General features: G+C 47.6%; 6 protein-coding genes across 6 annotated transcripts; 2 read left to right on the top strand and 4 right to left on the bottom strand.

The window, feature by feature from the left end:
- Nucleotides 1–748: 748 nt before the first annotated feature.
- On the bottom strand, nucleotides 749–1,368 carry BT62DRAFT_916687 (uncharacterized protein; the record flags this gene model as incomplete). Its single annotated transcript, XM_043184009.1, has 2 exons — nucleotides 749–934; nucleotides 991–1,368. The coding sequence occupies 2 exons, from the start codon at nucleotides 1,366–1,368 to the stop codon at nucleotides 749–751; spliced, it is 564 nt and encodes a 187-aa protein (XP_043043683.1).
- Nucleotides 1,369–1,374: 6 nt separating this feature from the next.
- On the bottom strand, nucleotides 1,375–1,922 carry BT62DRAFT_495665 (uncharacterized protein). Its single transcript, XM_043181158.1, has one exon. The coding sequence runs from the start codon at nucleotides 1,882–1,884 to the stop codon at nucleotides 1,423–1,425; it is 462 nt and encodes a 153-aa protein (XP_043043682.1). The 5' UTR covers nucleotides 1,885–1,922; the 3' UTR covers nucleotides 1,375–1,422.
- Nucleotides 1,923–2,290: 368 nt separating this feature from the next.
- On the top strand, nucleotides 2,291–4,018 carry BT62DRAFT_1001034 (ARM repeat-containing protein; the record flags this gene model as incomplete). The annotated part of the gene is made up of 8 exons (XM_043176691.1): nucleotides 2,291–2,485; nucleotides 2,511–2,741; nucleotides 2,791–2,909; nucleotides 2,948–3,291; nucleotides 3,341–3,418; nucleotides 3,574–3,729; nucleotides 3,773–3,915; nucleotides 3,947–4,018. 8 exons carry the CDS (start codon nucleotides 2,291–2,293, stop codon nucleotides 4,016–4,018), a joined length of 1,338 nt encoding a protein of 445 aa, XP_043043681.1.
- Nucleotides 4,019–4,290: 272 nt separating this feature from the next.
- Nucleotides 4,291–6,601, bottom strand: BT62DRAFT_495486 (uncharacterized protein). Its single transcript, XM_043181157.1, has 8 exons — nucleotides 6,161–6,601; nucleotides 5,854–6,109; nucleotides 5,621–5,805; nucleotides 5,404–5,569; nucleotides 5,278–5,350; nucleotides 4,875–5,218; nucleotides 4,542–4,817; nucleotides 4,291–4,491 (listed from the first exon to the last, which is right to left on the bottom strand). Exons 1-8 carry the CDS (start codon nucleotides 6,271–6,273, stop codon nucleotides 4,303–4,305), a joined length of 1,602 nt encoding a protein of 533 aa, XP_043043680.1. The 5' UTR covers nucleotides 6,274–6,601; the 3' UTR covers nucleotides 4,291–4,302.
- Nucleotides 6,602–6,746: 145 nt separating this feature from the next.
- Nucleotides 6,747–10,185, bottom strand: BT62DRAFT_1072293 (argonaute-like protein). Its single transcript, XM_043178842.1, has 11 exons — nucleotides 9,981–10,185; nucleotides 9,449–9,931; nucleotides 9,149–9,396; nucleotides 9,079–9,099; nucleotides 8,809–9,021; nucleotides 7,969–8,742; nucleotides 7,859–7,919; nucleotides 7,617–7,806; nucleotides 7,455–7,562; nucleotides 7,154–7,394; nucleotides 6,747–7,101 (listed from the first exon to the last, which is right to left on the bottom strand). The coding sequence occupies exons 1-11, from the start codon at nucleotides 10,097–10,099 to the stop codon at nucleotides 6,767–6,769; spliced, it is 2,793 nt and encodes a 930-aa protein (XP_043043679.1). The 5' UTR covers nucleotides 10,100–10,185; the 3' UTR covers nucleotides 6,747–6,766.
- A 146-nt stretch (nucleotides 10,186–10,331) lies between these two features.
- On the top strand, nucleotides 10,332–12,248 carry BT62DRAFT_885369 (DUF500-domain-containing protein; the record flags this gene model as incomplete). Its single annotated transcript, XM_043182828.1, has 9 exons — nucleotides 10,332–10,443; nucleotides 10,495–10,659; nucleotides 10,713–10,834; nucleotides 10,932–10,978; nucleotides 11,038–11,075; nucleotides 11,131–11,217; nucleotides 11,266–12,011; nucleotides 12,067–12,137; nucleotides 12,185–12,248. 9 exons carry the CDS (start codon nucleotides 10,332–10,334, stop codon nucleotides 12,246–12,248), a joined length of 1,452 nt encoding a protein of 483 aa, XP_043043678.1.
- Nucleotides 12,249–12,460: the final 212 nt, after the last annotated feature.

The raw sequence follows: 12,460 nt of genomic DNA, 5'->3' as shown, positions 1-12,460 counted from the left end.
ACATCTTGACAATCCCGGTAAAAAACAGCGGAAACAAAATAACTATGGCGAAACCTGTGCTCGGGGCAGCTTCGCTGCCACCACTGCCGCTTGGCCCTTCACTTCGCACATCATCTTACAAGGAAGTTCCTGGTCCTCCTCGTTATTTCCTCGGAACGTTTCCCCCACCCTACGCCCCCCCTCAACTTCCTCCGCGTATGATAGACTATCACAGGTGCTCTTCCGCCGTCACAATGTACTTACTACATACACCTGACCAAACTGAACATGGGAGTCCCCGCTTCCAGCCTGCGATGGTGCTAGGGATTCATGAACAACAAAAGGTACAGCATGGTTATTCACAAATTCATCCATAGAAGTTGGCGATGTAGCCTCACGTAAGCACACGTCTTCGAGAGGCATAGAGAATGGTTTCACTTAATAGCTGCTTCCATCTTGGCCAATTGGCAGTATAGGCGGTGTCTGGTTGTAAAGAAATGGAGCTGTCACAGTGGGGCTATGTCTTATGCAATGAATCTTATCATATTTCCGACATGGATGTTGATGTAAGCAGGCAAGCAATATTCTGCAACATGTATGAAAATCTACCTTGTGTAAATATCAACATAAGTAGATAGACAGTGGTACATGATGAGATACGTTATAGATAATACAGTGTCCTTCATGACAGGTCCGTGGTATCAGCAGAAATAAGAGATCAAGGTGATTACTGAATAGAAGATAAAAAAGCTGCAGCGAATTAGTGATTTCAAAGTGCATTTGACTGTGAAGAGGACAAACCACTGATATGTAGATTCTGCTTGTAGTCGTCGAATTCCTTCTGCAGGCTCGCAAGTTCTTGCTGAGCGTCTAACCTTGTCTTTCTCTCCTCCTCGGCCCCTCGCTGAGCATCGCGCTTTGCCTGTTCAGCAATTATCAATGGCTCTTCCTTCTTCTACAATCTAAGAATCAGTATATGCAAGAGATCATGATGAATCACAAAAAGCACACCTCTTTCATGGCTTTGACTTCATTCAACCACTTTTCCCATCGTGCATGGTATGGCTGGATCAACGATTTACAGGCCATAGCTCCAGACATAAAGATATTCGAGGCATCGCCACCGACTATCCTTATGCTCCCATGCTTTCCCATATGTTTGTTGTCCTTCTCTGGTCTCTTTGTATATTTCCCCACCTGCATCTCAACGATGATGTTGAAGATTGTTTTTGCAAACCAGTAGCACTGGTAAGTGAGAGGCGAGTATTCGTTGGCAGCTTCGCTAGTGACTGTGGCAATCACCGCAACCTCATCAGCCAGGAAGGTGGAATCAGGATGGAATGTTAGAGTGGAGAGGACATTGGCATCCCAGGCGGGGGTGACTGGCATGGTGTAAACAGAAAAGATGTCGAGAGCCAGACCACAGGGCAAAGAGGGGGAAATTCAAGAGCTGGCATGAGCGACAGATTTAGAGGAAAGGAGATGGCTCTCCTTCAGGGGAGGTTCAAGTGAGGGTATCATCGAGGCATCGGACTTCGGAGACTCTGGTGAAGGCTGATTGGGATTGTCGTCGATGAAGTGCTCTACCCAGATAACAGTGTCCCTGCCAGGAATATTATGGCAGTCCTTAACGTAGAAGAGGAGATACTTATGGTTCAGGGCCCATGTGGACTTCATGAACTCTATCTTCTTAACGACCGCCTCTCCCGCTCCATCTGGACAGTGCAGAGCCACGAAGTTGAGATACGACCGAGCGGTCCACAGTTTTCTGTCTTGACGAGAGGTAAAATTGGGATCAAAGATATAACTGTTGTGAGAAGGGATAGTAGCAAAATCGTGCGGATGGTAGTGTGTCATGACAAAGTAGAAGAGATATTTCAACGTTCTCCAGCTTTTCGAGAGCATGGCGCTTGAAATATATGAATGGATCGAAATTGTAAGCCACACTCCTAACGAGGATCAACTCGGAGCATGCCAAACACGTGACCACACTGCTGTTTCCGATCGGCGATGCATCGGCCCTTCAGCGACATTTTGGGTACCTTCAACAGCTGCCGCAACTAGCCCTGACAAGACATTAACTTGACGTCGGATGATTCCAAACTGCTTCGGTACTTTGCTTAGGGAGGCCCTGACTGCATCATCCATGGGGCCTTTTCCAGTCCATAATGCTGTGTGCTCTATGTCCCACTCTATACTGTCACTGCATTACAGGAATACTACCGCGAAAAGGTCGTTCGTTGAGGGATGCTCTCTGCTGGGACAACGATCATATCTCCATGGCGCCTCGTGTATATCGAGTCTTATTGCCATGTTTGAAGGCTACTTAGGCAGTCCTAGTCCATCCACGGAAGCGGTTGTCCTCCTTTTCGGTCGTGTCGCACGCCATCTTGATCGCGCTGATCCACGCATCCCTAAAATTGTTGACAGACTTATCGAGGCACTCAAAACTCCGGCCGAACAAGTGCAGATAGCTGTTTCGGATTGCCTTTCACCTCTCGTCACCGTTTTTGGTTGACAGTCTCACCGAGGATTTGGTGAATGCTTCGAAATACGCAGCCCGTCGTGGTGCAGCATATGGTTCGACAGGTGTCATCAAGGGTACAGGGATTGCAGCAGCAGTGAAGGAGTTCAATGTGATCAATCATTTGCGGGCAGCTACAGAGGACAAGAAGAGATATGAGCCTCGCCAGGGTACGATGTTCGCCTTCGAAATGCTGTCCAGTTCATTGGGGTGGCTTTTTGAACTTTCGTCGGCAATGGTACGTCATGTCGACGTATATCCTCTAAAACCTTCCTGACAATAACCAGGTGGTTCCTATTCTCAAACGAGGTCTACGCGAGCATGGTGCGTCTACCAAGAAGAAAGCGGCACAGATCGTAGATAACCTGGCGTCGTTGACAGACTCGCGAGACTTCATCCCATATCTGTCCGAATTACTACTGATGGTGCATATTGTACTTGTAGACCCGTACCGGAAGCGAGAGCTACAGCTGCCAAAACGTTGGGAACGTTAGTAGAACAGCTGGGTGAGAGCCACTTGCCCGACCTCGTACCTGGACTTCTGCGGACTCTGAAAATGGATACATCTGGTGTGGGCCGACAAGGCGCCGCTCAAGGACTGAGTGAAGTTTTGTCCGGTCTCGGAATGGAGCGTCTCGAAGGATTACTTCCGGATATCATCGCGAACGCGCAACCTCCTAGAGCTACCATTCGAGAAGGCTTCATGTCGTTATTGGTGTACCGACCAGCCACTTTCGGAATGCGCTTCCAGCCTCATCTACCGAAGATCATTACTCCGATACTGAGCGGTCTGTCTGATGTAGATGATTTAGAGGTATACTCATTGCTCTTATGTAGTCCGAGAGATACTTCCCGAACTGATCAGTCAAACAATTGTTCTTATATCTAGTGATGGGTTTGAGCAACAAGAGGTATGTGGGTCTCTTTGTCTGCCGCAAGTTCGGTGAAAAGATCGTTCGCGCGAAATCATGGCTATTCTCAAAGTCAAGGGAAGGGAAGGCGTCTGCTTGAGTGAAATCATGTGAGTCACCCTCGATCCGAGAGGTAGACTGATTTTATTCGTTGTCCAGGGAAAATTCCATCGACGCTCAACGAGAAGACCACGAAGATGACATCGTATCCATGGTTCGCGTGTCCTTGGTCGACGACCAGGCTAACATTCGATCCGCGGCGGCTAAAGCGTGGCACCGCATTGCAGGCGCTTAAGGAGGTCATGAATGTCAGCAGTCTCCATTTCTCATTGTACGACAATCTAACATTTAATTACAGGTACGAGCGGCGACTGTGTTCCCGGTGATGAAGAGCTTTTATCTTCAGCGGATGAGGCGACTCGTGCATTGTTCAGGTCAATCAATGACAATGAAGGGTTGAACACTCATGATGGTGCTCTTGGGATGGTCGGTGTATCATCGGTATGTGTTAGTTCTAACGTTGTTACTTCAGGTCGAAGCACGATACCCCCAGACGGCGAAAGGGCGCATACAAGTTCTTCTCCATCTCCTGCGAAGAGACTAAACTGGATACTTCGCTATATCAGACAGCTTATCTCTACCATGGCAGACCATTACGAGGATGTTTACGGAAGACACTGCGATCAAACCATTTGTGCTATCTTTCATCGGCCCGCTGATTCGAGTGGCGACACAAGCAGTACGCCTAAACCTGTGGATGAGCGTTCTAGTATACAGTTGGGGTTTTCAAATAAAGGTCCTTCTTGTTTATTATTCAAATGTCAGATGCCTCTCGCATGTTTGAAGGAGCCGCGGCACTCACAACATAAAAATTGTCGTGGGATGCAATTAGAGACGATACCACTTCTTCAACTGATTTATGAAGTAGAAAACTTCCTTCTCCTCCCTCTCGTCCAGCACAGGAACCATTTGACTACCAATCGAGGTCTTGATAATCTCAGTTTCTAGGAGATACTGAAGGACGTCATAGACTTCTTGTCTATCATATACCCCTCGAAGTCGCCAGCGAAGTTCAGCCTAGACAGGCCAAAGTTAGAAATGTTCCCTTCAATATCATCACCGCCTACCTGGGAAATTCCTGGTCGGAAGACTATAACTCCTATAGCGGCTCTCAGAGCTGCTTCCCAAACCTCCACAAGCTTGGTGCCAGAAACGTCGATCCATCGTCGCGGGAAAATGTTCAAAAGGATCGCAGATGGTAACGTCACTGTCCACGTCTTGATGTGCGCTGCAGATACCAAGTATGCACAAGAGTAGCCGACCCAGTACAGCAACGGTAATGGACGTTCTACTAGTCGCTGGATAACCGGTAACAATGCATTCATACTAGTATTGGTACGTTCCTGAAATACCGGAATCGATGTCAGTGATGTGTATCCGTAATGGCGACAGACACTTACTGCTAGAGCAATCTTTGAAGACCCTTGACTCCCAGCTTGACCGACGATACTAAGGACCGAATGTGCTATGGCCATTTCCTTTGCACTGAAGGTCGGGCCGACACTAGCCCACTGCTCATCCAAACACCCAGTGCAATCAACTACGCCATTATCGGTCACTCTTCGACAGCACGCAGCTGATCCATCCACTGCTTGTCCGTGAACTGCATTGGAGGTGTGCAGCTCGTTACTGACCAAACAATCAATGTCCATGGACTGGATGACCGGCGTCGCCTGTGAGCTTGACGACTGCAACGACATATCGCGGAATTGAACATGAAGTGATGTTTCGATTTGATCATCATCTAGGAAGTCAACCTTTAACGACGAGCCGTTCGATTGTCTTGAAGAAACCTTATCTTACCCGCTTTCTTACTATTCCAGTCAAGCATTGGTCGTGCGGCTTGAGCATTAGTCGTATCTACTTTGAAATCGACCTAATCATCACAACATGTAACTGCTGAGCAAAGAATTGAGTATGATGTCCCACCTTATTGTCGGACACATGCTGGATTAGAGCTGCCGAGTCTCCGTCTGTCGCAGTTAAAGGCCACTCTCTCCATGTATCACTTTCTCCAGCCGTGAGATCTTCTTCGAGCCCTGCAGCATCCTGGAATAGATCACTACTGATAGATCCCCCCAAAGCTGCTAGATTCCTGTATCAGGTTAGCACGGAAACAATCATTCAGAATGAAATAATAGCTTACGCGTCAGAAATCTTCAGCTGTCTTCCGGGTTTTTGTCTATGATGATCTCGGACGAGCTTAGACAGGATGCCACGACTGACAAGACCTTTCGTGGCAGATGTGACTATATGTTCTTCTGCAGCACTTCGCAGAAGAGTCGACGCCCCTTCCGCATTGTAGTTTTCAAGAGGAGTACCAAGTGCCATCTTGAATACATTTAACAACGATCAAAGCAGTCACGACTATATTCTTACCTTCAGTGCAGATTCTGCTATCGCAAGCACGTCTTCGACTGGCGTTTCACTCAAATCGCTAAGTGAATCAAGGAACGCCAATGAGGTTAAGCGCTTTTCCCGACCCTCCTCAACAACACCATTCCACATGAAGTCCCACACTGGGCCAGTTGTTGCGGCTTCAATGACTTCGAAGCTGTATAAAAGATCATCCACGGTATCGGGTATGATCAACTCTGCATTTGAATTTCCTTGCGGTTGGGCATAACCGACTCGCCTATCACTAACATTAGTGACTGGTCTCAATGGTAGCAAATGATGTGCTCACAGAGCATTCTTGTCAATATGACTCCGCAGGAACTCGAGGTGATGAATCAGGTTGAAGTTTGTCACACTATTGAGATCGTCATCCGGCAGGATGGTTGTGCCTCGATGCTTCATCCAGAGATCATACCACCGGTCTTCGAGACGAGTAAGATATGCCTCATTGCCAGGCGATTCTCGGATGTGTGCGGTAGAGAACGTGGGAGTCCCCGCTTCCAGCCTGCGATGGTGCTAGGGATTTATGAACAACAAAGGGTACGGCGTGGTTATTCACAAATTCATCCATAGAAGTTGGCGATGTAGCCCCACGTAAGCGCACGTCTTCGAGAGGCATAGATAATGGTTTCACTTAATAGCTGCTTCCATCTTGGCCAATTGGCAGTATAGGCGGTGTCTGGTTGTAAAGAAATGGAGCTGTCACGGTGGGGCTAGGTCTTGTCCAATGAATCTTATCATATTTCCGACATGCATGATGCATCGTTGATGTAAGCAGGCAAGCGATATTCTGCAACACGTACGTATCCGAATACAAAATAAGCACAATACACGAAAATCTACCTTGTGTAAATATCGACATAAGTAGATAGACAGTGGTACATAATGAGATACATTATAGATAATACATGGTGTCCTTCATGACAGGTCCCGAAACGCCATTATTCCACAATCTCTGTGCCTCTTCCATAACAAGGTTTTCCGCATCGACATGATTTAGGTTGACGTTGGTGATGCCCTGGAGTAATTTATGGATGTAGCATCTTCCTCGCTCGCAAGCCATATCTGCATAATAGGCCGGAGACGCTAGACTGACTGCCTTCGTAGCGCGGGAATACAGATAACTGATATGGTTCGTTAGCGTCTGAAGCTCGTCCGCTTTAAATCCAATATCATCATAAACAACATAATAATGCGTTGGCCTCGTTGTCCCGTGAAGGCCAGCATGGGCTATGACGAAAAAAGTCAGCGAGCACTCTTTCAAATAGAATTGACTGTCTACCCTGCAAGAAAAAGTCAAAGTTGTACACTGCAGTCACACCACGGTCCACAACAGTTCCCGGTTTCGGATTACCATTACTGTCGGCGCCAGCTGCATCTGTAGGGTAGAAGCGCGTGTGATGTCGCTTCCCACAAACGACGATAGACAGCTTAGGAGAGTACTTCTGTTGGGGTGTGTCGAACTTCCGGAAAGCGGCCCGAATCGCAGGCATCTCTTCTTCAACGACAGTCATGAGTTGACCCTGACGAAAAGGTCAATCACATGATAAAAAAGATGAGCGTCTAAAAGTCGAGTGACATGCCTCAGATACCCCATCTCGATATACCAATACACGCTCAGGAAGTCTCCTGTTCCTAGAGCGAAACAGAGTTAACCGTTCAAACATCATCACCGCAAGATTTGTAACCATCTTAGAACCAAGCATAAGCCCAGGGTAATGATCGAGTTGTAAGAAAAAGGCTACCTCTTTCTTGGATTCTTGCAGCTGCATGCTAGCGGGAAACTGCGCAAAGTAGGAATCGACACTGGCGACAACCGCTGCAATGGAAGGTGTTCCTCTGACGCTGCCAGGGCCAGGATGGGTCACATCGATACCGACCAACATTGTTTGAGCAGCATGAAGCCACTTCATACCTTCCTTGTCCAAGGCGTGACTGTGAAAAGTCATAAGCTAACCAATAGTAGTTTATGATTGCAATACCCTACTTTGCGCCACCCGTTTTGATGTTAACCTTCAACGCGACATTTGCAAAATATTGCATTTGACCTATTGGAACATTGAGTTGTGTTGCCGAAAAAAAGGAAAACACGCTAACCTCTATCCTTCCGTATCTTCCCGGCGTGCACGCACACAGTAGGAACATCCAGATAAGCGTCGCAGAGATGCTTTAGTCCAGCATAAACATGCTTGTCACTGCTTGAGAGAATCACCAGGACGAAATTTGGCTTCTGGGGATGGCTGCGCAACGTAGCTCTTATCTTGTCTATCGCTTGAGATCTTATGGGATCGGCACGCTCCTTGACGGGGAGAGCGGCGGATAAACATGCCATCGGGGGCTCAACAGACATACCACTATTCTTGCACATATTTGTGAACCCATTGACTGTCTGTTTGAGCTCCGGGTCGTCCGGCCCGGAGAACTCTTCTCGGTGGTTCCCGTCAGCGATGAGTAGAACGAGCCAACGAGCAAGCTTTCCGCCCTTCAAGAATTTAACATTCCTCAAGTTCCAGCTGGCTTTATTGGCATCAACGTCTGGATGTCCGATGCTGTAAGTGATACCTGGGGTCGGGAGGATCCGCCCCGGGACAACGGTCATATCTGGTCCAATGCTGATACCAAATGCACCTAAAGGTGCTGCACCCTGACGGAATCCGAGTTCATTCAGACCCGCGTTCATGATCGCCGTCGCATTGATATTCGGTGGCTTGGCAGCAGCCTTGATCATCGCCGCCGTATTTTCATCGCTGAGCTTGCCTTTGAAAGGTTGGTTGGGCAAAATTTCACAGACTTCGGGTGGAAGCAGATTTGCTTTTTGACCGCCGACATCTATGAGTGGAAGCTGTGGATATCGGATTTTGTAACGATACTCTGAAGAAAGATAGAAAGAAACCGGACTCCTTAGCAAAGGTAAGCGGCCGGCACATAGTCACGCACTCTTTAGAAAGTACTGTTCGACGTTGACCTTTCCGCCCAATTCTTCACAGTCAAAAGTATGCTGTTTGGGTAACAGATTTGAAACACTCTTGACTGTCTTCTTGTAACCAAGATGCGTTGTCTTCACTCGGACGCCTTTGACAAATGCAGTATATCTAGCGCCGAAGCTAGCGTTGTTGAATGTCACCATGGCTTCCGCAAGGTTTCCCGGAACTTATGAGTAAATTATGAAATTTGGTGGCACCAATGCAGGGTGGAACTATGGCTTACCATAGAATGCAGTTGTACAAACTGAAAGGGACTATCAGTATAGAAACGCCTTCTGACGGAAGACACTAACCGTTGACATTGACCATCAATTGATTGTGGCTAGGACGCACAGAAGAATAGAATCCCCTCCACGCTTGAAGACCCCCGCCAAGAGGTACCGGGGGGGCAGCTGCTGTTGCGAAGAAAAACCTGTTTCTACCAACGAGGACACCTCCACCTTGCGATGTTCGGTTAGGATGTGCAGCTAAGACTATATTAAGGGCAGAGATGATGGGAAGTATGTCGTAGCCACGATATTGTGGCTGTCCGGCCAAATAGCTTTGAACCCATCAGGTCAGGAAGGTATTGTCATTTTTGTTAATCGACTCACTTTATCAAGTGAGAAGGATCAATATTCTGTATGAATGTTATTGCTAAAGTGTACTCTTTGCCATTGGAGCCAGGACGGGTCTCGTCCTCGTCGTAAAAGGGAACTCGAATCTCTATCGGCTGGGGAAGTTTCTTCGATGCAATGAGTTTGGACGCATGATCATGAGCAACAGTTCCTTGTAGCCCATATCTAGACCAGTCTGTCGATTGCTCTGCGAGTTGGAAAATTCGCCGTTTGACCCGGCGGTTTGCAGATCCAGCAGTCGGTGAGATTGCGACGTCATATTCGTACAAAAGGGTCTTTGGAACTTTGACAGGGAAGAAATTGGCACGCAACTTGACTTGCTTCCCTTCCTTCCCAAAGCCAGGTCGGAGTGGTAAATCATTTGCGTTTATTTTGAGAGAACGGAAGGAATCGACGAGAGCCTGATCGGACCCGTCCGTCAAACGAGGGTCAATGTTAGCCGGGCCAGGAGAAAATACGCTATATGCCAATGAGAAGAAAAAGACTGTATACTGGCGGTGTGACTCACCCTCCTCCCTGGTCTCGCTGACCAGCCCCAGTCCCAGCATAGCCACCACGCCCCCCGCCCCCGCGTCCTCCAGGCGGTCCTCCGCGACCACGACCTCGCTCTCCACCTCTGTAGTTCATCGTTCAACCAGGGGAAAGGGAATTGGTTTGGAAAGTAGTGATGATGACGGTCAAGTTGAGAAGGTTGGCGCCGGTTCCGAATCATGACTGTTGTCCCCAAAAGAAGATGCATGACAAGCGTGCCACGCGGATAGCGTCATACAAATAACATCACTGTCCTGCGGATACCCTGCTCTCTCTCTCTCGCACCTCCACCTCCTTCCCTGCTCCTTCATTGTTTCCTCTCCAATACATGAAGCTCAACAGGTCGGTTTTTAAATCCCGTAGATCGCGTCTCTTTAACCGTCTTGGCAGTCCCGTACCACAATCGCTGCCTAAAGAATGCGCCAAGGCTGCCAGCATATGTTCGTTTGTCTTCAGCCTGCGAAAGCACTGCTACCATTCACACTTTACAGTCAAATCTTTTGTGGACAGTGGGAATGATGGGCTTGATGGTGTCATTCCTCGCCGTGTCCTTGAGAACGCCAAAGGCTTTGCCATCTTCACCATCTTCAAAGCCGGCTTTCTTTTCAGCGCACGAGCAGGCAGCGGGATTGTCATTGCAAGACTGGATGACGGAAGTATGCACGATGACACCTTGGCTATATTATCGCCTATCTCAGCGCCTTTACAGCCTGGTCGTGTCCCAGTGCCATAGGCACCGCTGGCGTCGGTTTTGGCGGTCAAGCAGGAGCTGAGATGACCGACTTTCTCATTGTTTTGAATTCGCGATCGGTAAATAATATAACCTTCCTTGTTACTACCATTGTTTGATTACTAATGTGCGTTTCAAGGCACTTGTGAGTACAGCTCGTGTGTCTTGAACCGCGCAGAATATTTTGATCGTCTATAGAAATCGTTTATGGCAGCAGGATCATTAACTCTTGGTGGAAATATGAGGTTTGCCATAGATTCTTTCTCAGGTTCTTCTCGAGGTTTACAAACTCCTTTGAATACAGTCTAGCTGTCGGTCCTCTGGGAAGGAATGGTGAAGCCGGTAAGATCTTTGCCATAATCTTGAATCTACTTATTCAAGCAATCGATAAATTCAGTTGGTTCTTTGAACACAAGCGGAAAAGTTGCGGCCATGTATAGTTATTCCAAAACGCGAGGCCTATTTGGGGGCCTCTCCGTTGAAGGTGAGAAATCTCGCAAATCAGTGACTCTCCTAATTGAGTGGTTGCAAGGCTCCATAATCGTCGAACGGCAAGATGCCAACGTGCAAGCATACAATAATCCTAATGTTACCGCCAAGCTTTTGCTCAGTGGTGCCATATCCCAACCTCCATGGATAGCTCCCTTGATTCAGACCTTGGAAGCATGTACGGGTCTTCCAGGCAACAGACAATGGATCGAAGACAGTGTACAATCATCTGCTTATGCCTTCGGTGGAGTCGGCAGTACAGGAACGCAAACCCCGTCTTATCTGAAGAAAAAGAAAACGGATAAGCCTATTTTTCCTCCTGAATCTTGGGGTCAGGAGACGACCTCTGGGTCCTATTTTACCGAGTCTGATCCTCCAAGTAACCGATACAACTCAAGCAACTTTGCTTCAACACCAAATAGTACTCGGCAAAGGGGCGGCGATACATCGATGACTACTAGTTTTCCCACCCACTTCGATTCGGATTTCATGCCGGAGGACTCAAAGAGGCCGACTCACCGAATTAGTCAGTCACTGCCATACGCCACCAAAGCACAGGCCACGAACGATTGGTTCGACTCTCTGGATGAACCCAAGTACTCTGGATTGCCTGGTGGCATGTACCATGCTAGATCCATGAGTTTAGCTTCACCAACAAACTCTAAGCCATCTAGAACGTCGTATGACTCGTCAGCGTCCATCATCATATCACCTAAACCTGAGCTGAGCAAACCCTTGTTGGAAGGAGTCGCTCGCGCTATTGCTCTGTATAATTTTAATGCAGTTGAGGTGAGCCCGCACTGACGTCCTGACCAGGTATCTTATATCATTTGCCCTTTTTTAGCCTGGGGATCTATCATTTAACAAAGGCGATGTAATTGTCATCCTGCATAAGAGCAATAGTTCAGATGATTGGTATGTTTGCTGTTCGCTTCCATTTTAATCTTCTAATATTCCAACAGGTGGACAGGAAAGATAGGTGATCGGAAGGGTATATTCCCCGCCAACTTCGTCGAAGTTGTTTAATATACTATGGAATGATTTAATGCATGACATATATCCAATCCTCTGTATCTACGCTATAAGATAAATAAACGTTAATAGAGCTGTATCGTATAGCTTCGGCAACAAGACAAAGAATGAACAGACAATGCATTTATTGTGAATTATTAATAATCCATCACATCCAAAGGCTCGTCAATCTCGTGAGTACGTTGTTCCTGATGCCATTCTATTAC

The sequence above is a fragment of the Guyanagaster necrorhizus genome (genome assembly GCF_019112545.1).
Source record: "Guyanagaster necrorhizus MCA 3950 unplaced genomic scaffold BT62scaffold_4, whole genome shotgun sequence".
NCBI classification, from domain to species: Eukaryota; Fungi; Basidiomycota; class Agaricomycetes; order Agaricales; family Physalacriaceae; genus Guyanagaster; species Guyanagaster necrorhizus.
The sequence above is the reverse complement of the archived record's forward strand: the minus strand, read 5'-3'. Positions and strand labels throughout refer to the sequence as shown.